Below are 23,962 nucleotides of genomic sequence, written 5' to 3'. Positions count from 1 at the left end.
TGGGATCACTGGTAATGAGAACTGCAGATATGTATGAGCATTATCTCCTCCACAATTTTGCCTACAGTAAGAACTATAGACATCAAATACAGAATGACAGCGTGTAGAACAGAGTAAATATTTAATATGAAAATATTGTTTTTATTAATATTAAAACAAGTATATACTTTTAGGTTAAGTTAGGTAAGTATTTTTTCTACCATAAAGAAATGTATGTGTGATTGGGTCATCTTGCTGTATAGTAGAAAAGTGACAGAACACTCTAAACCAGCTATAATGGAAAAAACAAAAATCATTATAAAATAAATAAAGGAAATGTGGGTCAGTTTTTATTGACTTAAAAATATTCCAGTGATGAGCACACATAAAGTGTTCTTTCTGTATCTTTCTTTCACAGGAATGTAAATATTTTGAAGATATTTCAGTTAAGGAAAGACTGTCTCTTTAGTTAGATGATGACTTGATAGAAGGCAAAAGTTGTATTCTGTATTTCATTTTTGGACATAGACCTGGGAATTAATTTCTTGAGAAAAAATTCTTATTTTGAAATAAGTATTACAGTTGGGTATGCAGGATAAGACAACCTTTTCACAAAGAGTAAAGAGGCAATTCAAATCATTTATATTCTAGCAGCTACAGTAGAAGTCTTAGCAGGCCAGCTTCTGGGTTCCTGGAACCTGGCTCTCTAAACAAGACTTGCTGCTAGCCACGAGCAGCCAGAGGCTGAGGCCATATTTCCTCTGCATAAGCTACATTTATCTCTGTTCCCTAAGAAGAGCATTGCAGATCAGCTTTTATCGAATGAGATAAAGATGAGAAAACTGTAAGCAATAAAACAGGAAAAATATTATGTGTGATATCTTGCTCTAACATTTCAGTTAACTGATGAAAAAGAGATACCACTACACATCTATTAGAGTGGCCAAAACTGAGACCACTGACCATACCAAATGCTGATGAGAATATGGAATAACAGGAACCTTCTTTCATTGCTGATAGGAATATACAGTTGCTTTGGAGCTTCTTGGCTTTTTCTTGCAGAAGAAACCTACTCTTGGTATATGATCCATTAGTCATGCTTCTTGGTATTTATGCAAATGAATTGAAGACCTTTGTCCACACAGAAACCCGAACACGAAAGTTTATAGCAACTTTACTCATAATTGCCAAAACTTGGAGGCACCCAAAATATCTTTCAGTAGGTGAATGGATAAACTGTGGTACAATGTAAGATTATGCAACAATGGAATATTATTTAGTACTAAAAACCAAAAGAGCTACCAAGCCATAAAAAGACATGGAGGAACCTTAAATGCACAGTATTAAGCAAAAGAACCCATTCTGAAAAGGCTATATAATGCATGATTCCAAATATATTTGACATTCTAGAAAAGTCAAAACTATGACAACAGTAAAACTATCAGTGGTTGCCAGGGTTAGGAGGAAGGGATAAATAGGCAGAGCATAGAGGATTTTTAGGGCAATGAAAATACTCAATGTGATACCATACCCATGGAATGTACAAGACTGGGAGTGATTGGAGTTCCCAATGTGGCGCAGTGGTTAACAAATCTGACTAGGAACCATGAGGTTGCAGGTTAGGTCCCTGGCCTTGCTCAGTGGGTTAAGGACCAGGCATTGCTGTGAGCTGTGGTGTAGGTTGCAGACACGGCTCAGATCCTGCGTTGCTGTGGCTCTGGCATAGGCTGGCAGCTACAGCTCTGATTCGACCCCTAGCCTGGGAACCTCCTTGTGCCGCGGGAGCGGCCCAAGAAATGGCCAAAAGATAAAAAGAAAAAAAAAAAAAAAAGACTGGGAGTGAACCCTAAAGTAAACTATAGACTTTGAATGATTATGATACATCAGTGTAGATTCATTTGTACCATATATATCACTGTGGTGAATGACATTGATAATAAGGAAGGCTACTTTGAGGGCAGGGGATAAATGGGAAATCTACCTCCTTCCTATCAATTTTGCTATGAAACAAAAATTGCTCTCCCTACAGAATCTTTTTTTTTTTAAATGTTGTCTAATTGAAAGCAGGACTTGTTTTCTTAATAAGCTCTGTTTTTTAAAAGGTTTTATTGATGGTTGTTTATCAAAGAGTTATTTATCAAAGAGTTTTGTTAAGTATCTAGCTTCTCTCTAACTGTGGTTGTTTACAGTTTATCCTCCCTCGAATCTTCACAGAGGCCAACAAATAGCCTACTTTTCCATTATTTACTTTTGCACAGGCCAAATCACAGAGATGACTATGTCTGTGCCTGAGGCTAATAAATACTCAGAAACAGAAAGGAAATCCCCTGTGTATCTTTTTAAGGCCTATTGTTCAATTTATTGTGATTAACACTAGCAATCATCACTTTGATGCATGTTATTACTATGAAATGTTTAGAAAATAATTCATGGTGTATTGACCTGAAGCTATTCCAAATAATCTATGAGACTATTACCTTTAAGGCCATGTAAGTTAAGTGTATGCTACTTTCCATCCTCTGAAAAAAAAAAAAAACTCTACAATATTTTTCTCTCAGGAAGGAGGTGATTCTTAAGTAGGATCAATTTACAAGATAAGCATTTGATTTCAAAGCATATACTTCTGTTAGTTCTGAGTAGTTGTGCAGAGGAGGGAGGAATTGGAATAGGGGGAGGGAGAGAACAAGTTCTTGTGGTTCCCATGCTGCTTTTATTTCTTTTATCTCACATCCTTAGTGGGCACATGTTTTGAAAATTTCCACCGATGTGTGCCAATGCCTGCAATCAGTTCTGTCACTATTCTTCCTTTTCAGCTTCTCCCTTTACCCTTTGTTCTATTTTTATTTTATCTAACAGTTATCTGACCCTTACTCTGTGCCAGGCAATGTTCCAGCAACATTTCAAAAATTAACTTATTTAATGCTTTTAACAAAAACTTGAGGGCAGTTACTAATGTTATCTAAGCTATAGGGGGGCTGGGTAATTTGCTTAAACATGTGTAGCTAGAAAGTCACAGGACCAGGTTTGGGGCACAGGCCTTTGACTCTGGAGTCCTTATACTTTAACCATTATATTCTGTTCACTCACTCCAAATCCAATATAGTGGCTGAGTGGCAGAGCTGTCAGTTATGGTAGGACTGAGAGTTTAACCAATTCATTTCACTTTTTATTTTTTCAAGCCATGTTATGATACTATCAAAATTTGCATCAACAGCTTCATCAAGCTTCAGACAATTAAAGAATGGAGATTATTAATATTACATCTGTCAGATTTTTCTTGAGTGCTTTTGGCCACTTCTCATTCATTCATTTTTTTTTTCTTTTTGGCTGGATCTGTGGCATGTGTGAGTTTGTGGATCAGGAATCAAACCTGAGCCACAATAGTGGCCCAAGCCACAGCAAAGACAACGCTAGATCCTTAACCCGCTATGCCACCACAGAATTCCTCAATCTTTTTTATAAGAAGAAAAAAAGCCTCTCTCTAGAGACTTCTGAGAATGACACTTTTACTATTTTTAAATTTATTTTTATTGATATACTGTGGATTTACAACGTTCTGTTAATTTCTACTGTGCAGCAAAATGATTCAGTTATACATGTGTATGTATTATTTTTTTACATTCTTTTCCATTTTGGTTTATCCCAGGATACTGAATATAGTTCCCTATGCTATATGGTAGGACCTTGTTGTTCATCCAGTCGTAAATGTAATAATTTGCATTTACTAGCCCCAAACTCCTAATCCATTCCTCCCCACCACCCCTGCCCCTTGACAACCACAAATCCGTTCTCTATTTGAGTCTGTTTCTGTTTCATAGATAGGTTCATTTGTATGATATTTTAGATTCTACATATAAGTGTATCATGTGGTATTTGGTCTTTCTCTTTCTGACCTCAATTAGTATGATAATTTCTAGTTACACTCATGTTGCTGCAAATGGCATTATGTCATTCTTTTTTATGGCTATGTAGTATTCTGTGATATATATATGTATATACACATGTATGTATATATTAATTCTTTATCCATTCATTTTGGAGAATGACACTTTTAAATTAACTATCTCCATAAGCTAAAATTTAAGAAAATTTACTCAATTTTTTGAATGACATTTCAATTCCTACATAAAAGCAAAACTATAAAACTTAGAATATGATTATTAGCAAAACATGTTTTTCAGAGTATTTCTTTTAGAAAAAAAGATGCTTATGGTATACAAAGATATTTATTGCCAATGTTTTCCTATGAAAGTTAGTAAAAATTCATTGGAGTTTTTCTGAACTTTATTTTAAAAATAAATATCAATAAAATATTAGAAAAAGTAGCCCATTTTTAAAAACCATTGGATTTTACAAGCAGAAATTATGGTAATTTCAGGGCTAAGAGATTTGCAAACCTAAACTCGGTACTCTTCACTTAGCCTTCTGGAGATTGCTACCGTATATGATAGTAATTTACCTAGAATCTCTCTCACATTGGTCCCCTTGCGGTAAAGATGACACTTTTTCCATCTTATTCAATATGGACACTTATTTACCGTGCACACTAAAAGTTCACTTCACCTTTTAAGTTACCTATGCTCACTGGGCTCCACCTCAGCAATAGGCACCAATAAACTTGTTGAGGCTAATTTCTTATCTGACCTATCAGAACAGACCACCATCCCTATGAAGTCACCATTCCTAATTGTAATATTTTTTTCATCTTAGAAACTACTCACCTATAGAGAGCTATAACTAGCAAGATATATTTGTATCTTCTTACTGACTACACTGAATCAATAAGGATCTAATTCTCTACTTTATCTTCTAGTTATAATCTTTTCCCTCCTCCTTCTCTGACTGGCAGCAGTAGTGTTCAGAGCACTTTATTCTTAGCTTAGATAAAAAATGGAAAAGTAGGAGTTCCCTTCATGGCTCCATGGTTAACAAATCCAACTAGGAACCATGAGGTTGAGGGTTCAATCCCTGACCTTGATCAGTGGATTGGGGATCCAGAATTGCCATGAGCTGTGGTGTAGGTCACAGACACGGCTCAGATCCTGCGTTGCTGTTATTGTGGCTCATGGTTACTGGTCGGGTTCGTTAACCACTGAGCCACGGTAGGAACTCCATATTTGAAGTGCTACATTTTAAAGAATTATATGGTTAGATGTTGAAATAAGTGAATATAGCTAATAATGAGAATGAAAATAGTTGCAGTTTTTCATATTTACTGCATGTCAGCTAATCATTATGAGCAATTTCTTTACAATATCATTTGTTTCAACAAGCTTTGTAAAAAAGATATTATAACCATCCTCTTTTTACACATGTGCAAACTATGAGTGAATGAATTTATGTACGTTACCCAGAACTATATCCTTGTTAAGTGACACAACTGGGATTTAAATCTGGGTTTGTTTTATATGCAGATGATAAATCCTTTCAGAGTTAACTAAATAAAAGAAGATCAAAGAGACAGGAGCTACTAGAGGGTACATCCTAGTCCTGAAGGATGGGTAATGTTTGAATAATTGGAAAGGACTGGAAGGGGATTTCAGTGCTTCTGGATGACTTCTAGAGACCATTGAAAAGAATGCATGATTTTGAGGGGAGAGTTCATGTTTAGAATTATGGGGAAATATGGTTGGATATGTATTTTTTTGGAGAGTCTTGAATGACTTCCAGAGCAGAGATTAAGATTCCTGGTCTGAATTCCAGCTCTACCATCTTTTAGCCCTAAGTCCTTGGGCAAGTTATTTGACTTTTCTATGAATAATTGGTTTTTTTTTGTAAAATGAGGCAAATAATAGTATCGTATTCATGAGCTGTTTAGAGGAATAAGTGAGATAATACATGTGAAATATTTAGGACAATACCTTGCACATTTTAATAGCTAAATGTCATCTATTATTTTGACTGAGAGGAAGAGGTGAATTTGACAACTGTGTAACAGTGTGACAGTAAATGATTTTGGAAAAGTGAATGAAGTATATTAATTTTTTAGTAATATGGCCAAGATTATTTACAGAAAGAATGAAGGTAAGGGAGAAGTTAGCAATGATTTTAAGCCTTCTCTTCCAAGGAACCGGCAGAATGGTCATCCATGGGAAAAAAATAAGGAAAAAAATCTTGGCTGATCAACTTTTTCTTACTGGCTTACCAACATTTAATTTTCCTTGGAAAATGTCTCTGACAAAAGGTAAAAGGAATATTCTTGAACTCTTAACAGTTTTCTGGTTTCCTGGCTCACTCTGCAATACTTGGATTTTGCTTATAGGGATGTGGCATGATCTGGTTATGTATCTGGGTCTGGCTCAGTTCTAGCCTTGGTACTTAAATCTAGGGTTTGCTGTTCTTTTACAATAAGAAATACATTTACAATTTCTTTAAAAGGGAAAAGATTCATCTACCAGTGGTAAAGTTTATAGAGTAATTTATTAAATCTTCATTGTTTGTACTAGAGATCTGGCACAGTGACATAATATTTAGATTATCATAGTTTATTTTGTACAACTCTATGATGCTTGGTGCTACAATCTTTAATTCCAAAAAGATACTCCATGTTTTGAAGTGATAGAATAAAGAAAAAAGACTTCAATTTAATTCATAGGGTATCACAGTGTATTCCTATGATTTTTTGATTTAATTCTATATGTCCTATTACCACCCTGAAATCAAATAGAAATAATAATAATATTAAGTTAAATATTATAATAGATATCTTAAAAGTATTTAGCATCACTAATATTTGATTTAAGGTTTAGATTTTCCTTTATCAAGGTTTATTATTAGGAATCACAAACAATAAATTTTTGAAAACCAAACACCAGCTAATTATAAGACTTAAATCAGCATTTATTGAAACTGCTTATTTGTGGCAATACTTTAGTGAGAAAGCCTCAGATTTATAGCCAGGTGACCTGGATTCTTTTCCTAGCTAGAATTTGGTGAGAATAGCTTGACCAGCAGGTTTTCCTAAGATGTTAGACTGTTTTGATGCAGTAGCTTGGAATGAGACCTCTGTCTTTCTCTGGCTCCTGCTTAACTGCTAAAGTTTCACATAGTTTATCCTAGAGCAAATAGAGCTTGCTATGCTCAAAGAGACTTTTCAGAGAGTCTTTTTTAAATCAGTCTTTTTTAAAGTACCATGTCCCTTTTGAGGAAATAAGGACTCCTGATATGTTAGTCTCTTTTCTCTTCTGAAAATAATGGCAACCTCATCTCCAACAATTTCTATGTACTTTCCAATTATAGGTGATGGAAGGCCACCTGGATATTGTAAACGATGCACTGAAGATAGAATACGTATAATAATCATTAATGGGGCAAATTTGTCTTAATACTTCTTTAGCTAATTGTACTTAAAATGAAACATTGCTCCTAAGTAGGTAGATTTTTAACCTTTTAATGTGGCAAAATGTAATTATCTAAAGGTAGTTAAAGCCACTTGCATTTTTTATACTGTTCATATCTTATGAGCTAAAAAAAGACATAGAATGCTACGTTCAAATCTGAATTGCTTTTGTTCATGTTATATTTCATTGTCTATTGTATTATCTAATGAGTCTGACTGGCTTTTGGGAAAATGCATTCTAAATTTGGAAAACTTCATTTTTTTGTCTCTGTTTTGTTTCATTTCTTTTGGCATTCCATTATTACTTTTTCATTGCTTCTTTACCTTTTTATTTGTCCTCTAATATCTGGAAGATAAACCAAAGACATATTCCTTCTACACAAATGCTGTTACTTTAGAAATTGCTCAACTTTAGATTAAATGCTTACTAATGCTGCTGCTCCTTATATAAAGAAATCAAAGCACATAGATAAGAAGTTGACAACTATACTTTTATCAGCCTCATACTTCCTGTTCAGAGATGAGCCCATAAACACCATGAAGTTAACGTCAAAAATCTAAGAGTTAAAGAATAAGAATGATGCCAGTGTGTCAAATATTGGTGATAAAGATGAGAAGGCTGAGGGAATTTGTTTTGTGGTTAAGAATAATTCAACAAAAACAAACTCTCAGGAGCATACTTTCCTTTTGATTTGTCAGAGCAATAGTGCAGAGTTTCTGCATATCTTCCTTTAAATCATAGCATTAAGCAAGAGAGGAAGAACTATTTTTAAACCACTGAATGGATATAAAATAACATAAACCTGGAAGAGATCTTGGCAGTCCACAACTCATGTCCAGTTTTGGAGGACTTAACTTAGATCATCCCAGAAAGAAAATTGTTTATTCTAGTTATTTTATTTATTCAAACATTTCTAGAGAAAATGACTTTATTTTCTCTTTATTATGAAGTTTAGAATACCTTGTGGCCTTAATGTGTATGTTTACTTGGGCATAATTTCATGAAGTCTGTAGTGAATTAATGTATGTCTTTGTCTGTGATAACATATTCAGTTAAGTAAGAAAAATATAATGACCTAAGAAAATAAGAAATTCTGAAGAAAGAAAAATGTGTTTAAGAACTTGAGTTCAAATGTCGTATATCTATACCATAAAAGACAACAAACAACTAATGAAACTCTTGAATTGATGAAAGCTGGACTTTTATCAGTTTGTTAAGGCAAATCTCAATATATAAAAAGCCATATTTATCATGCCTGGCAGAGATTTGCTTATTAAGGGAAAACATAGTTCCTAACATGTAATATTTTTCATTGTTTTATCAAGTACATAACTAAAACATAGGCTTTTGATCCTATTTCTTCTCAATTTTTCTCAATACTTGTCCCCTTAATTATAACCCCAAACTCCATAAGTATTTTAATATTTGTTTGTGTTTACATCTCCTGCTTAAAGAAAGTTAACTTTTCCTCTTGAATATTTTATATATGTTGCCTTTTTAATCTTCAACAAATTCTAAATTCTCCATCTGGCTAAGTTGAAATTTAAACCAAACTATCCTTTCAATTATATAATATTTATTTTTACAAATTTTTTTTCCTTTGAAACATACTTTTATTTTTCATTGCTTCTCCTTATAACTTTGTCTCTCTTCCTTCAACGTCCAGATTCCAGACATGACCCATTTATTCTATGGCTTCCAGTTCCTTGGCACCTGCTCATATCTGTAGTATGCCCTCCACCACTCCCTTGAAACTTTCTTCTCCAAGGTTACTATTACCACAATCCTGAATTTTCTGTGTTTTCTTTCATGTTTCTATTTTTCTATTACTTCTGAGAAGTAGCAGGAAAAAGATGTCCTCAGTGAGTGGCATGCTGGTAGGTATTTAGCAATGAGTTCCTTAAAGGATAAAAAGCCCTCATTTATAGCTTTTTCCAATTTCCTTGGTAGACAAACTCCCAACTTTGATGATTTTAATATTCCAGTGTGATGGAATTGAAAGGCCATATGAACAACCGGCTGGTGTGAGCCAGCTCCAGCAAGCCACTGAATGTCCTCTTGGGGGATGCTGAGTCCTTAACTTTTCCAACATGAAGCAGTTTGCTTAATTTTCTATTACTCTGACACCAGCTTCTCCCCATCCTTTCATTGCTTCTATTTCTTAGTCGTGGTCCCTAATGGTAGACTTAGGGATTAAAATTTTCATCCCTTTATTTTCCTCTACTCTCATGCTTTTCACCATCACTTTAGCATGAGTGATGCTAAACTCTTGCCTGCTCATAGAGATCATCTCTCTATTAAGATTTCTTATTGGAGATGAGAGATAGCCCCTCTTACTTCAGACTCAGTAAAGCTAAAACCTGACTCCTTATCTTTCCCTCACCCAAAACATACTTTCTTTCATATCCTATTAAACAGTATTAAATACAAACAAAACACCAGACACTTCATGGGGCACTTTGGACACAGGCATGGGGATTATTATCCACATTTTATAGATTAGAAAATTCAAAGCTTAGATAATTTGATTAACTTACTCACATTGACCTATCCACTAGACCATAGAAATCAGACATGAACCCAGGACTCCGAAACCAAAAATTATCTTTTTTTTTTTTTTAATTATACCATAGTGTTTCTAAGTCAATGGAACTATCATTTTTTTCTTACACTAAGTTAGATTATGCAAGTAACTTTTTAGTTGTTCTTAACTATTATTAATTGCCAAATCCTATCTATTCTTACATTGTGACAGTGTTTATGCAAGTATTTATCTTCTTCCATGCCTTAAAGCTTCTAAAAACAAGAACCCTGCTATAATCATTATTTTATTCCTTTTTTGTAACAAATTTCTCATAGCAGTAGGTACTCAATAATTTTCATGTAATAAGTGAAATAAACGCTAAATGAACAGCAATGTATTTCAAATATTTTCATTTTATGTGTACGTGATGTTTTTCTGTCATCTGTATTGAGAGCCAATAATGATATTATATACAGCAGATCAAATTTTGCACTGAAGGAATATTCAGGTTTAGTTTGCTGCACAGAGAAACAAAAATGGGATACAAAAATGTACTCATATTTTAGTACAAATTATGAAGTTTACCGTTGCCCTAGTGTTTTTAGCCCAAAGCTGTTGTATCTATTTCTAGGTAGCTTAGTGAGTTTCAGACAACATGCCTCCTTGTATTTCTGACTAATTCAGAGGACTCCTGGGAAGTCATTTTATACGTACAGAGGTCCTAATTAGGGTCCAGGACTCAGCAATCTGTCCACATTTCTGTGAATTGCAAGAGCTGGCCATCCTGCTCTACTATCAGTACAAATTGCCAAACTTGAGGGATAACATGGCCCTGTGCCTAAGTAAGTAGATAAATGTATCATTGGGCTTCTTCTGAATCTGTAGTTTCTAATCCCCACATCACCTTGGAATATTTCCTGCTTCCAACAGCTCCAAGGGGCTGCTCTGTGATTGAGTATGCCTCGGGCTTTTTCTATACATAGTGATCCACTCTGCTGCAGCAAGATATGTAATGCAGAGTTTTTCTGCCAAGGAAAGTTAGTGAAGTTATTTGAATCTGTATTGTAGTACACAATCCAAAAATTACCAGTTTGCAGTTCTTAAGAAATATCTGTTTTCTATGATACTGTGCCATTACCTTGGTATTGAAATGCTCTTGTTTGCTGCATATAATAAAATATCTTCAAATACTTCTTTTTATCAGGCTCAGTCACTAAAGGGCTTAGGATAAAGTCTTAGAAGCCTTTAGCTATAAACAGTATTATTTGAAACAATATATGACAAGTTGAAAAATAATGTACCAGGTAGTTGGACATTGGGGAATTTTAAATGAATGCAACATAGGATATAAAGCTTTTACAAAGGGTTGGAATATACCCACTCAGAATAATCTGCTCATTTAGTGCTTCTTTGCATCTTAGCAAGGACAGGCAAGATTGAATCTGGCAAAAAGACTCAATTAATAAGCCTCAACTCATCTTCCATTGCAGAACTAATAGTGTGACCTGCACTTTGGAAGTTTTGATTTCAATGTGAGTATTCAGAAAAACAGATGAGAGAACACTTTATTCACAGCTTGTCAGTGATAGAAGATACAGTTCTTTATAAATCAGCTTGGTGAGGATAAAACTTATATACAGAATGATTTCTGTTGCTGCATCATGGCCAACTCTCTATGGTTTAACTTTGATAATTATCGAAGCTTTGTCAAGAGATGTGAAAATGTGAGTGTTCATGGCTATTTAGGGATGCCAGTTGGTAAATAACATCAAAGATTATCCTTTGAGGGTGGGGGAAAAATGTAATTGTAATGTATATACAAAAGGATAACCTGACCCCCTTGCTGTACAGTGGGAAAATAAAAAAAAAAATTATAAAAAAATTTAAAAAAAAGATTATCCTTTGAGCCTGATGTCTAGCCTTTTATATAGATTGAATTGAAACATAACAGAATTCCTTATTTAGATCTTTCATTCTTTTAACTTCAATTGTAGAGTACATGGGTATATCAGTGGAGGCTGAAAATTATATCCCAAGGCCCTACTTCATGTGATATTGCTGTTAATGGAGGCTCTATTTTAAGAGAGCAACTTTGCATAATATGCGGCCCACAGTCTGTGTTCCTGCACTTTGAAAGTGATAAAATCACAAATGAGTTAGTTTAATGAACCCAAATAAGTAGCAAAGCAAAGTTTATATTCCAGATATTCCCATTATAAGTGTGGAGTTCATTTGGTTGTTTTCCTAGAGAAAATTTATGTTAACCTGGATATGTGTGTGTATTCTACAATTTGTCTTATTTGGTTGGCCTTTGTCTCTATTCTCTCTGAGCCTGGTTGCCTTGGTTACCATTACATACACGCTTGTATGTGAAGTTCCTATTTGACGTACATTTATTTCTATGGAAACAATGAGGTCATTGGTATGGGTAGTTGCCTAGGGAAAGCATAATAAAGTATTGAATATTTATCTTTCTTTTGGTGATAAAATGTGTCATTAAATTATTTTTAATTAGAGAACTATATTTTTGCTTTTCATTTGACTTGATCATGAAGCTGCATTTTTCCTTGTTTATAGATTTGCTCAAATAAGATTACTTAAAGCATTAGATGTACAGTATAGTTCCTTCTTGTGATATGTGGTGTCATAAAGATCACTACAGATACATATAAAAATAAAAGAGTTATTACTTTAGCCTGAAAAGCCTTTCAGGGAGTGAAAAGTTTATCTCAATAACATTTGTTAACATAAAAAAATGCACAAGGAATTTTATGTATATTCATATGAAGACAATGAGGAATGTTTAGACAATGAATCAAGAAAAAAAGGCCCTGTGCGTGGTCATTATTCTTAAACTCTCGAGGTTTAGAAACCTCAAGAGAGATTTAACAGAGAAGTGATAGTTATTAAAATACATTTTCTGTGACATTAAATAAGTGCATCTATAATTAATATTCCATTTTCTTTTTGAGTCTTAAGAGGCTGCTGAACCTTTTTCCAAAGCATCTATTTGCCCTTCTGATTTATTTCCACACTACTCCAGTCTAATTTTTTTTTCTTTATAGATGATGTGGAAACCTGCCTATGATTTTCTCTATACTTGGAGTGCTCACTATGGAAATAGCTACAGAGATGTGTTACAAGACCTTCAATCAGCCTTGGATAGAATGAAAAATCCTGTGACCAGACAATGGCGGGACTTAACTGGAGCTTTAATATTAGTAAATTCTTTAGAGGTTTTGAGAGCAACTGCATTCTCCACTTCAGAAGAAGTATAGAAATGAAGGGTATGTTTTTTGGAGGAGGGCCTGGGGAGAGACTAGGCGTGTGTGTGTGTGTGTGTGTGTGTGTGTGTGTGTGTGTGTGTAAGATGAAGAATCTGAGAAAAGTATTACTTATTTTTTTCATATTTGAAAAAATATTTTTTCTCCTGGTGAAAGCACAGCATGACACAAAATCCAAAGGTGGGTTTTATAATCAAATGTGTTTTTGTATATGTTTCAAATGCAAACATTAAGGTGTTTTCTTATTGAGAAAAGAAAGAAAAATCCCCTCTCCCTTTCAAAGTTACTTTTAGTTGAAACAAATGACGGCTAGCAAAATTATGTCACACAGATATCCAGATTATTCAGAGGCTCTCCATGTGAACACGAGTTTTATCAGGAGACAGGTAGGGAGAAAGGAGAAGCAAACATAGGAACAGGGCTCCAGGCTTTCTGTACCTGATCTCTGTTATTTCTCAGTGGCATTTGTTGGCATTATTTCTTTTCCATGTGAAGGAACTAAGGACTAAAGAGGATGCTCAGAACAGTACAGGCAGTGTGAAAGAGGTTTTCTGTCTACAAAACCTGGTTATACTTTAAAAAAAAAAAAGCATAGCACATAGGAATATAGTAACAACAATTAAATGCATATTAAAATGTATAGGGAAATTGTAGCTATTTCATTTTAATTGAAGCTCACTGCTCTTTCCCACCATCTCTTGAAAGACTGCCAGAAGGAAAATATGACTTATCAGAAATCCATTGTCTGCATCCACCAACTGGAGTTTTCACCACCTTCCTTCAGTATTTTGAGACCAAACTAATCATGCCTAACTTGGACTTTTCCTTCAGGATCCTAGTGCAGAGTAGTTCTTTAACTCTCAAAGATTTTTAATAGCAAAAGTTATTTTTTAAAAAACCTGATTTATCACTGTGAAGTGCAGCAATCTTAACCACCAAAACCACTGATATCTTTGTACATGTTCATGTGTTCACGTAAACACATGTATTTGTGTGTGTGTGTGTGTGTGTGTGTGTGTGTGTGTGTGTGTATACCAGAGTGTTTTATAAAGCTTTGGAAGACAAAGATTATGTAGGAATTTGGACCAGTATAAGTGCTAACTGTGGAGTAGTTGATAAAGAGATGGTCTGGGCTTACTCAGATGTTCAATCTTCTGTTTATGTATTTTAGACAGTCATTCATTTATTGTCACTTAGTTGACAGATGGAGTGTGTGTACCTACTCTGTGGCAGACACGTAGATGTTTGAGGCTAATAGCTAATAATGGGGAATAAACAGCATGATACTTGACTTCAGTACAGCTGAAGTGATTGAGACAGTAGTAAAAAAATCTATACAGACAAATCTTAAAATGGTATCTGCAATACCAGCTGCAGTGGAAAAACTGAGATGCCAAGAGATTAGATTTGGGGGATAACATGTGGATCAGGGGATTAAGTTAAGTTTTCTCTGGGAAAGAAATGATGAGCCTAATAGAGGATCAGACAGTGTTCCTGGTCTGGGGAGGCTAGAAGAGGCAGTTCCTCAATGCACCGAAGCCTTCAGGCAGGAGGGGAGCTCAGAAGATGCAGGAAGCCAGGGTGAAGGGCTGGAAAGGGTGAAGGAAGGAAAGATGCTCAAAGGTAATGCGGATGAGCTGAATAAGGATTTTATTTAGAGATCCTGAATAAAACATGTCCATTTGGCTAAAAAGTAAGAGCAGACTCTTTTTAGAGCTTTTAATACACCCACCCTGGGGTATTTGGTATGCTGGCAAATGTAATTCGAATTAGGGTTTAAGATCTTTAAGGCTTTTAATATTTATATTTGATGATAAGAGAATACAGCCTGCCCAAGGAGTTATGTACACCCATTCAAGGACGGAATTTATTTTTGTTGAAAACAAATTCAGGAAGAAGGAAAAAAAAAAAAAACGATTTTAAGATCGGAACGCAATCATTTTTAGTGGTGATTTTGCTTTCTTTAGAACATTCTTGGAATCTTATTAGCATGTCAGCAAACCAGAGAATTTCGGGAAAGGATAATAAGGAATTAATAACTGGGTTTTTCCAGGCTCTAAGATCTGAGACAACAGAGATCTTTTTAGCTGATTAGGGTAGTAAGATGAAGTAAATCACTTCAGGTTTATCACATCATGTGTTGTGATTGTGGTTGGGAAGTTTATGAAGAGTTTAAAAAATGAACAAGATGGTCTCTGAAATTTAAGGATGAAACAATGATTTAAATATTAATACACACAAAGATATTTTATAATCTTGTAATAAATGCTTTCAGGGGAATTTTAAACCTGTGTCCAAACATTCTGTTCTTTTAAATATATCCTAATATTTTTATAAATCATTTCTACTTTTCCAAATTTTATATTTTTCTTCCTATAATGGATTTTCAAAATCAGAAAAGATTAGCCCAGTAATCACATATTGCCTTTAACATTTGGCAGCAAATCAAGGGAATTAATAAGGCACTTAAATCCCATCCTTGACATCATTAAAAGCATCAAAAGCTATTAATATAAAACATCTTTAAGCATTTCAAAAGTGAAAAAAACAAAGATGATTCCTCAGGCTTTTCCTGTAATGATGGTTTGGGATGAGATTTTTGTTCAGTGCTCAACTTGCAAGGTAACAATTTTTCTATGTAAGCCACAAATCCTCTACATTCTTCTGTTAAAGCCTTAATATGAAGGCCAGCTAAGGAGGTGCGAGCAGTTGTGTGTCATTAACTGTTCATACCAGTCATGAATATCCTTTCATGTCCTCTAAGTTAGAAAATACCATATGAAGTTTTGAACTTAGGGATGACTAGGTTTCTGGAAGAAGCAGAATATCCTTTAATGGATGGAAATGTTGCTGTTACTAAATAGCTTTGAATATGTGATACAAAAATACAGTAAAAGAAATACATTCAAAATTGTACAATGCCATAAATAATTGGAAGTTTCAAAACTCAAATTTCCATACTGTGATAGTGAAAATTATATTTTCTGTAGTTTTTTAATGTCTAAGGATTATATGAGGCTATAAGGCACTATGAAGGAAAAGGAGAATAATAAAAATTATGTTTCTGGAGTCTCTTCTAATTAAAATAGATCATATATATATATATATATATATATACACACACACACTTCTTCCCCACTCTTCTGTATGAAGTTTCCTTCATGTGCTGCTGTATAACTTAGTGAGTTCCAAAGTTCCAAACATCAGGAGTTCCCGTCGTGGCGCAGTGGTTAACGAATCCGACTAGGAACCATGAGGTTGCGGGTTCGGTCCCTGCCCTTGCTCAGTGGGTTAACGATCCGGCGTTGCCGTGAGCTGTGGTGTAGGTTGCAGACTCAGGATCGGATCCCGTGTTGCTGTGGCTCTGGCGTAGGCTGGTGGCTACAGCTCCGATTCAACCCCTAGCCTGGGAACCTCCATATGCCGCGGGAGCGGCCCAAGAAATAGCAACAACAGCAACAATAACAACAACAGACAAAAAGACAAAAAAAAAAAAAAAAAAAAAAAAAAAAAAAAGTTCCAAACATCATATGTTCCTGTTATGCTGGGTGGAGTTACCTCAAAAGACATTCTTCAGAATAGCATAATTTTTTTTCATTTATAATGATTTTTATTTTTTCCATTATAGCTGGTTTACAGTGTTCTGTCAATTTTCTACAGCAATCAAGGTGACCCAGTTACACATGCATGCATACATTCTTTTTTCTCACATTGTCATGTTCCATCATAAGTGACTAGACATATTTCCCAGTGCTATTCACAATAGCCAAAACATGGAAACAACCTAACTGTCCATTGACAGATGATTGGATTAAGAAGATGTGGTATATATACACAATAGAATACTACTCAGCCATAAAAAGAACAAAATAATGCCATTTGCAGCAACATGGATGGAACTAGAGACTCTCATACGAAGTGAGGTAAGTCAGAAAGAGAAAGACAATTACCATATGATATCATTTATATTGAGTAGCATAATTTTTGAAAGTTGGTTTCTTGCGTGCGTATTCACTAATCCACAACACAGAATAGACAGTGACTATGTATACACAGGAAATTTTAATTTGTACATATATAACGTCTCATGTATATCTGCTATTTACCTATCATTATTTCATTAAATGCTATAGAAATATGTGGCTTTTGAATACATATTTTACATTGATTTCTATTTATGTAGATCTAGGCTCATGTAGGCCAGAAAGTTTTAAATCTAATAGCTTTGCAATTCTGAATAATAGTGTCAATTTATACATGAGGGAATAGAAATACAGAGATTTAGCACTGTATAATAATTAGTAATGCTAAAGGAGAAAATTCCAGAGCAAGCTGTTGTAGTAGTGAATACAACATGCATGGCTTTTTCTGCAAGATACTAGTCCAGAAGTTGAGGGCTGTGCCTTCTGATCTTTGCCTATTACTTCCTAAGAAACTTTTGAAGCTTCATTTTTCTCTTCTAAAATAATGGGCTTCAGTTTTCTCCTCTAAAATAATGGGCTTGAATTGAATAATCTCTGAATTCCTCTTAGGCTTAAATGTCTATGAATGTATAATGGGGTAGGATATTGTTTTGCTATGAGGGAAAAGAATATGAACTAAGACTACTAGTTTGAATATCAATGATCTACATTACAATAACGTCTCCTATGTGTGAGGCACAGCATACATAGCATGCACACATAAGCACACTTAGCACTTTATAGATATTATCTCATTTATTACTCACATAGCCTAATGAAACTGGTTGGGCAATATGCACTATTTTGAGTAGTTGAACACATCAACTATTCAAAACAAACTAGAATACAGATATGAGGACTGAGTTGAAGGGCGGCAATGGTTTTACCAGGACCTACCCAAAGCACACTGTCAAACACACTTCAGTCTCATTGCAAAGGCCTTAGACCAAGCAACCTCTGCTGCAGAGGTTCTTCAGCCTTAGCAGGAACAGAATCACCTGGAAGGCTTGTTAGGACACAGATTTCTGGGTCTTACCCCAGAATTCTCATTCAGCAGGTCTGGGATGGTGACTGAGAATTTGCATTTCCAAGTTCCCAGGTGATATATATGCTGCTTGGTCCAGGAACTCCACTTAGAGGACTCCACTGCACCACAAGGGAACTAATTCCTAGAAGCAGGTTTTAAATGTTTTTAATATATAAGTCAACACTTAAACCCTTGGAGTGTGCTACAACATTTAACATAGTCATATAAATATGATTACTAGTTGAAAATCACACTTAGCCATGATGAAATTACTGGTTTTACTTATACCAGTTCTACCAGGCTCAGTCTTTTATCAAAATTTGGGATTGACAAGTTTGGTATAATGTTCCCCTTACACTTATGGTGTAATAGAATTAGCTACCACACTCTTTTTTTAGGATAGTACAAAAATCCATTCTATGGGGAGAAAATACCAGGACATATATACTCCAGGCTCACCCAGTCCCCTTACAGCATGGTAGAAAGCAGGGAGAATGTGAAGGGGAGATAGGAAAAAGTTTGACTATGGTCTAAGGAAAGGAGACTATTTAGGGACAATGGAAACTTTTTCTCTTTGCGCTGGTCTTTTCAAAAGTGGAAAATATCTTTCATTCTTTTTCCTTATCTGATCAGTAATAAGATGAAAATTAAGACTGTCCTTAAAACTACTAAGAAACTTAAGCTAGAGCAAACACAGCAGCCCTATGTTAAGACTATCATTTAGCAGTCTTTTGGAAATGGGTGTCAGAAAACCTATTTGTAACTGGCTTCAGCACAAAGAATTTTTTGTCTCTCACAACTGAAAACTCTAGGGGTATTTCAGGCATTCCAGGATTCAGGCCTTCAAGGGTGTGATCAAATTGCTTGTTTTTCACCTCCTCTGATTTTGATTATATTAGTTTCATCCTTGGACTCCACAAAGCAGCCCTACAGCTCTGGGCTCTCCCTCCATGCTGCAGCAGCTCCAGCCTCAATTTTCCCCATGTTCCACTTTCAGGTTGTGGTACTTCATAAATGAGTGAACTTGGCTAAACTATGTTTCCCAGAGTTCTCTTCACTGAATATTTCTGGTTAGGGTTAGCTACAAGAGAAATCTGTTAAAGATTTGGAAGGCCACTGTGGAACAATAGCCATTGTGTCTCTTGGAATGTAGCTATAGATCAGGCCCCTTTGCAGCATCTGAATCAGCTTGTTGGTTGGGGGTAGCTGCTTGGCCTGCAGCTACTGTTTCTCTGGGTGCGTTTCCTTCTTCTCTAAATCCCTGCCAGGCATGAATGCAAGTCTGCAACCAGAGAACCACTAGAACTGTGGGTTATCCACAGCAGCAGTGTTCCTGGCTTGGAGTCTGGGAAGGACCAACCAGGGTGCAAGTAACTGACAAATGCAGATTCTGGTTGTCCTTGCTCTTCCTCAGTCAGCTGTTTATCTTTTCCTTCCCTCAGTCTTACCTGTGACTTCAGGCTTAGCACCAGAGACAAAAGAAAGAGCCAGACTAAGACTGACCAGCTTTCACAAATGCATCGGGTCAAATCACTGCAATAAATCCTTATTGTATAACATTGCAGATGGTTCTGCTTTTCTGAGTGAACTCAGATTGATAGGTAGAGCAATAGAGTACTTCCTGATAACCCCAGAAGAGAGGCCCTCTTATTGGACCGATTTAGGTTTTCTGCTTATCCCTCAGCCAGTCACAAAGGGCTCTAACCAGTGGTCCTTTGATTGGTTAGATATGGGTCACATGCTTCTTCCTTGATCGCTGTGCACCTCCTCCATTCAAACCACTGAGTTTGGAAGTCATTGGTGACTGGGTAAAATTGAAATCTGTTCCTGGAACTGGGGGGAGGTGGATGCTGGGGATGTCAATAGCAATTTTCTATTAAAAATGTGATGTGAGATAACCTCAGCATTATTTCCTACACCAGGAAACCTCTTTCCTTCCAGTATAATTTAAGAAGCTAGTCATCTAAGTCCTTCTCACATGACTGGGCAGTGGGCTGCTTCTATTCTGCACTAAATCAAATGCTAAATAAGTGAAACCTCACCAGCAATTTACCCTCCATACACCACTTTATAAATTAATGATGGCATGACGGAGCCATCTAAAACGCTATCAGGACTATGAGTTGACATGACCTAGGATGTCCAGGGACAGATCTATTACTGCTAATTGGTTGCTCTCAAGCAGGACCTGTACTCTTGTCAATGCACCTCACCTGCTGCCAGAAAGGAGCTAATTGGGAGAGGCGGGATGGAGGAGGAGTTCTGAGAATAGCTGATGGAGAAAATTGTAGTTGAGATTTGGTGGCAGTCACTACCTGCCCATAAAAAACATCATGGCAGAATCATTTGAACATTCTCTGAATGAAATTATGATAATTTAATTTTTTTTTGGCTGTGCCCACAGCATGCTGAAGTTCTAGGGGCAGGGATTGAATCCCTGACACAGCAGTGACAACTACCTGATCATTAACCCACTGTGTCACCTTGGAACTCCTGAATGAAATTATGAAAGCAAGTCCAAGGTCAGGGGTATTGCTCTCTTTTTCAGTTATCTGACTTTTCATTGGAGACCTCTTCTTCACTTTTGAATCAGTAATAACCTCTAAGTGCTACTGAAGGGGAAAGTGGAACAGCAATGTGAACAAAGTAAATTAGGTGATTCTAAGATGTTAATGAAAGATAGGACAGAATGATACAAAAGGGATATACTGACAAAGGTGTTGTATTTCTGTGCTTGTTTTGTATACAGAACAACTTTATGAAGCTAAAACTCATAACAATTCATTCCGTTTCTCTTCATACATAATTCCTGTTTAATATGTGTTCAATTATATTCATGATTTACTCTGCATGGAGAAATGATCTTCAGAAGAAAATATCATATTGTTATGTTTTTCAGGGTGAAGTGGATTGCTATGGGCTGTGGCGAAATAAGAGATTAGTGGTCAGGGTTATTCATGAGAAGATGAAAGAGCGCTTGATGTTACATTCCTAAAGCTATTTTTAAGAGGTTTCACTGATAGAGTGGAAGAAAAAAAATCGAAAGTCTTCCTTTCATACTCTTAGACAACCTTTCTATTTATTCCCATTTTGATTGCTCAGAAGATTACTATGTGCATAGGGTTAAGAGTGTAAATTCTGATGTGAGAGCTGCAAACCCCTGCAAGTAGATAATCCACACCCTGGGTTTTTGCTTTGAGTAAGGTTCCTAATCTCTCTTTAATGGTAATTCATTTTGACCACTCAGTATATTCTATATTTATCTACTGGTAAATTCTATTAGTTTGCTGGTACTACCATAAGACAGCATCATAAACTGGTGGCTTAAACAATAAAAAATTTTCTCTCAGTTCTGGAGGCTGGAAGTCCAAGATTAAAGTTTTGGCAGGGTTGGTTTCCTTTGAGGGCCATGAGAGAAGGATCTGTTCCAGGCCTATTTCTCAGCTTGTAGATGGTTATCTTCTCCCTATGTCTTTACCTGTCTTTACCTGGTTTGTGTCCTAATCTTTTTTTTTAAGGATACTAGTAATATTGGATTAAGACCCACTCTAGTAACTTCATTTTAATTTAATTACCTTTTGAAAGACGCCATCTCCAAATCCAGTCACATTCGTAAATACTGAGGGTTATGAGTTCAGTATAAGAATTTGAGGGACACAATCTAGATCATAACAAAAATGATTTGGGGTCAATTTTTTTCTATTTAGCCAGTATCAACTACTTTGTTTGAATGCATTTTAAACAATTATGCAATGGACCTTTTAAAATTATGCTTCCTTCTGTTTTTATCCCAGGTGTTCATAGATGGCTGAGAAATGATGCATATTCTAGAACCATAGAGTGAGTAAATTGTAGTAAGATAGCAGACCTAGAGAGCTGGAACCTTTTCACTACATTGCCCTTTTACTTCAGGCAAGACATATCAAATTCTGATTATTAGAGTAAATGAAAAGCATACTCATAGATGACTTCCCTTGGGTTTTCTTTGTTGTTACTGTAGGGTCTGAATGCTGCAGATAAAGAATGCTGTTTCTACAGGTGGGGAACATGAAGCAGTTTAGGAACAGACATAGTGTTATGGGTAAGGATTATGAAATTAACCTGGATCTCCTTTTAGTGAACACTGAGGTCCCTGGGAAGGCAAATGTCTTTTATTGAGCAAACTAAAATAAAGGGAGGCTTAGCTCACCCAAAAGAACACTGAGAAAATCTGGGAAGTTTGTCTTGAAGAGTGTGGTGAGTGGGAAGGAAAGAGGATATGCTGGACTCCTGAAGGCGTTGAGTATGTCATCCTGAACAGAGATTTGAGAAAAGTAGCAGAAAAATCTCCAGCTGGGAACTGCAATTTGAGAGGGAAGGCTAAAAAGTCTTCTCTAGTTGTTATTTTTTATAGTCCTTTCAGGGCAATTTTAGTAAACAAGCCTGAAACTGAGGCGTTTCCTGATACTTGGAATTTTCATTGCTGAAACCAGGAAAGTCCCAGACAAACTGAGATAGTTGGTCACCCCAGGTATAAAACACTGAAAGACATTGCTAAAAATAAAAGCAGCAACTGAGAAAGATAACACTTTTAATTATTATCAGGCATTTTGTATCATAGCTTAAATAATCATGATAGTTATGTTAGCAAAGGATGTAAGATATTTTTATAGGTGAAGGGAGTCATGGAAAGTACCAAGAATGTGTCCCTGACTTGGGGACAGACTGTCTTGAGAAAAGGGCAAAACTTAAAGTAAATACAGGGTGCAGAAGTTGACAGAGAGAGATAATAAATGCAAACCTTGCTAATTACAATTTTTGCTAAGGACCAGACCTGATAAAACTCATGCCATTCTGATGTGGATAAGCTTTGAAATGGTATTTGTAAGTTTGTTACTTAATTACAAGTTTCTCTGACTGCAAAACACTGAATTATAATTCAGTCAAAAAATACAGTGGTCAAAAGAATTTGTGACATTACTGGGCAGTCTGTAGAAAGGGTATTTGTCAAAGTGGTTGTTTTGACTTAGAAAGTCAATATTAGGCATAATCATCTGTACATTAGACATAATCATCTGTACATTTAATTCATTTAATTAATTGATTGATTGATTTTATTGAACTTTAATTGATTTACAGTATTTTATTACTTTCAAGCATACAGCATAGTGATTCAGTATTTCTCTTTAGTGCTCCTGTGTTGCATGCATACTTTTTTGTATTGGATCCTTAACCATTGTATAATGCCCTTCTTTGTCTTTGGTTATAGCTTTTGTTTGAAAGTCTGTTTTGTCTATATGAGTATTTCCACCCCTGCCTTCTTGTTTCTGTTTGTATGAAATATATATTTCTATTATTTTTCAGCCTGTGTATATCTTTAGCTCCGAAGTGGGTCTCTTGTAGCAGCATATGGGTGAGTCTTTTTTTTTAAATCCAATCAGCCATCCTATGTCTCTAAATTGAACCACTTTGTCCACTAACATTTAAGTAAGTTATTGATAGGTATGTAGTTGATGCCGTTTTATTTGATATTTTCTGGTTGTTTTTATAGTTCTTCTCTGTTCATTTTTCTTTTTGTTTCTTCCTTTCTGGTTGATGATGTTCTTTATTAGTATGCTGTGTTTATTTTTTTTTAGTTTTTGTGTATCTGTTTTAAGTTTTTGATTAGTAGTTACCATGAGGCTCATATATGTTGACCTATAACTATCTACTTGTTTTATACTGGTAGTCATTTTAGTTCAAACATATTCTAAAAGACTACATTTTTTATTCTGATCTCCCATATTTTGTGTTTTTGTTCTTCATGTTTATCCCTTAAATATTTATTGTAATTATAGTTACTTTTACAACTTTTGGTCTTTAATCTT

At 35.4% G+C, this 23,962-nt stretch overlaps 1 protein-coding gene across 1 annotated transcript in view; it reads left to right on the top strand.

The window, feature by feature from the left end:
* MACC1 (MACC1, MET transcriptional regulator) overlaps nt 1-23,453 on the top strand; it is a 211,211-nt gene extending 187,758 nt beyond the window's left edge. Inside the window, 2 exon segments of the mRNA XM_021063417.1 lie at nt 12,909-13,130; nt 21,911-23,453. Coding sequence (XP_020919076.1) covers nt 12,909-13,121 — 213 coding nt within the window. The 3' untranslated portion in view covers nt 13,122-13,130; nt 21,911-23,453.

Source organism: Sus scrofa, chromosome 9, assembly GCF_000003025.6.
Source record: "Sus scrofa isolate TJ Tabasco breed Duroc chromosome 9, Sscrofa11.1, whole genome shotgun sequence".
In the NCBI taxonomy this organism is placed as follows: domain Eukaryota; kingdom Metazoa; phylum Chordata; class Mammalia; order Artiodactyla; family Suidae; genus Sus; species Sus scrofa.
Note: the sequence above shows the minus strand (reverse complement) of the source record. Positions and strands in the feature narration are given on the sequence as shown.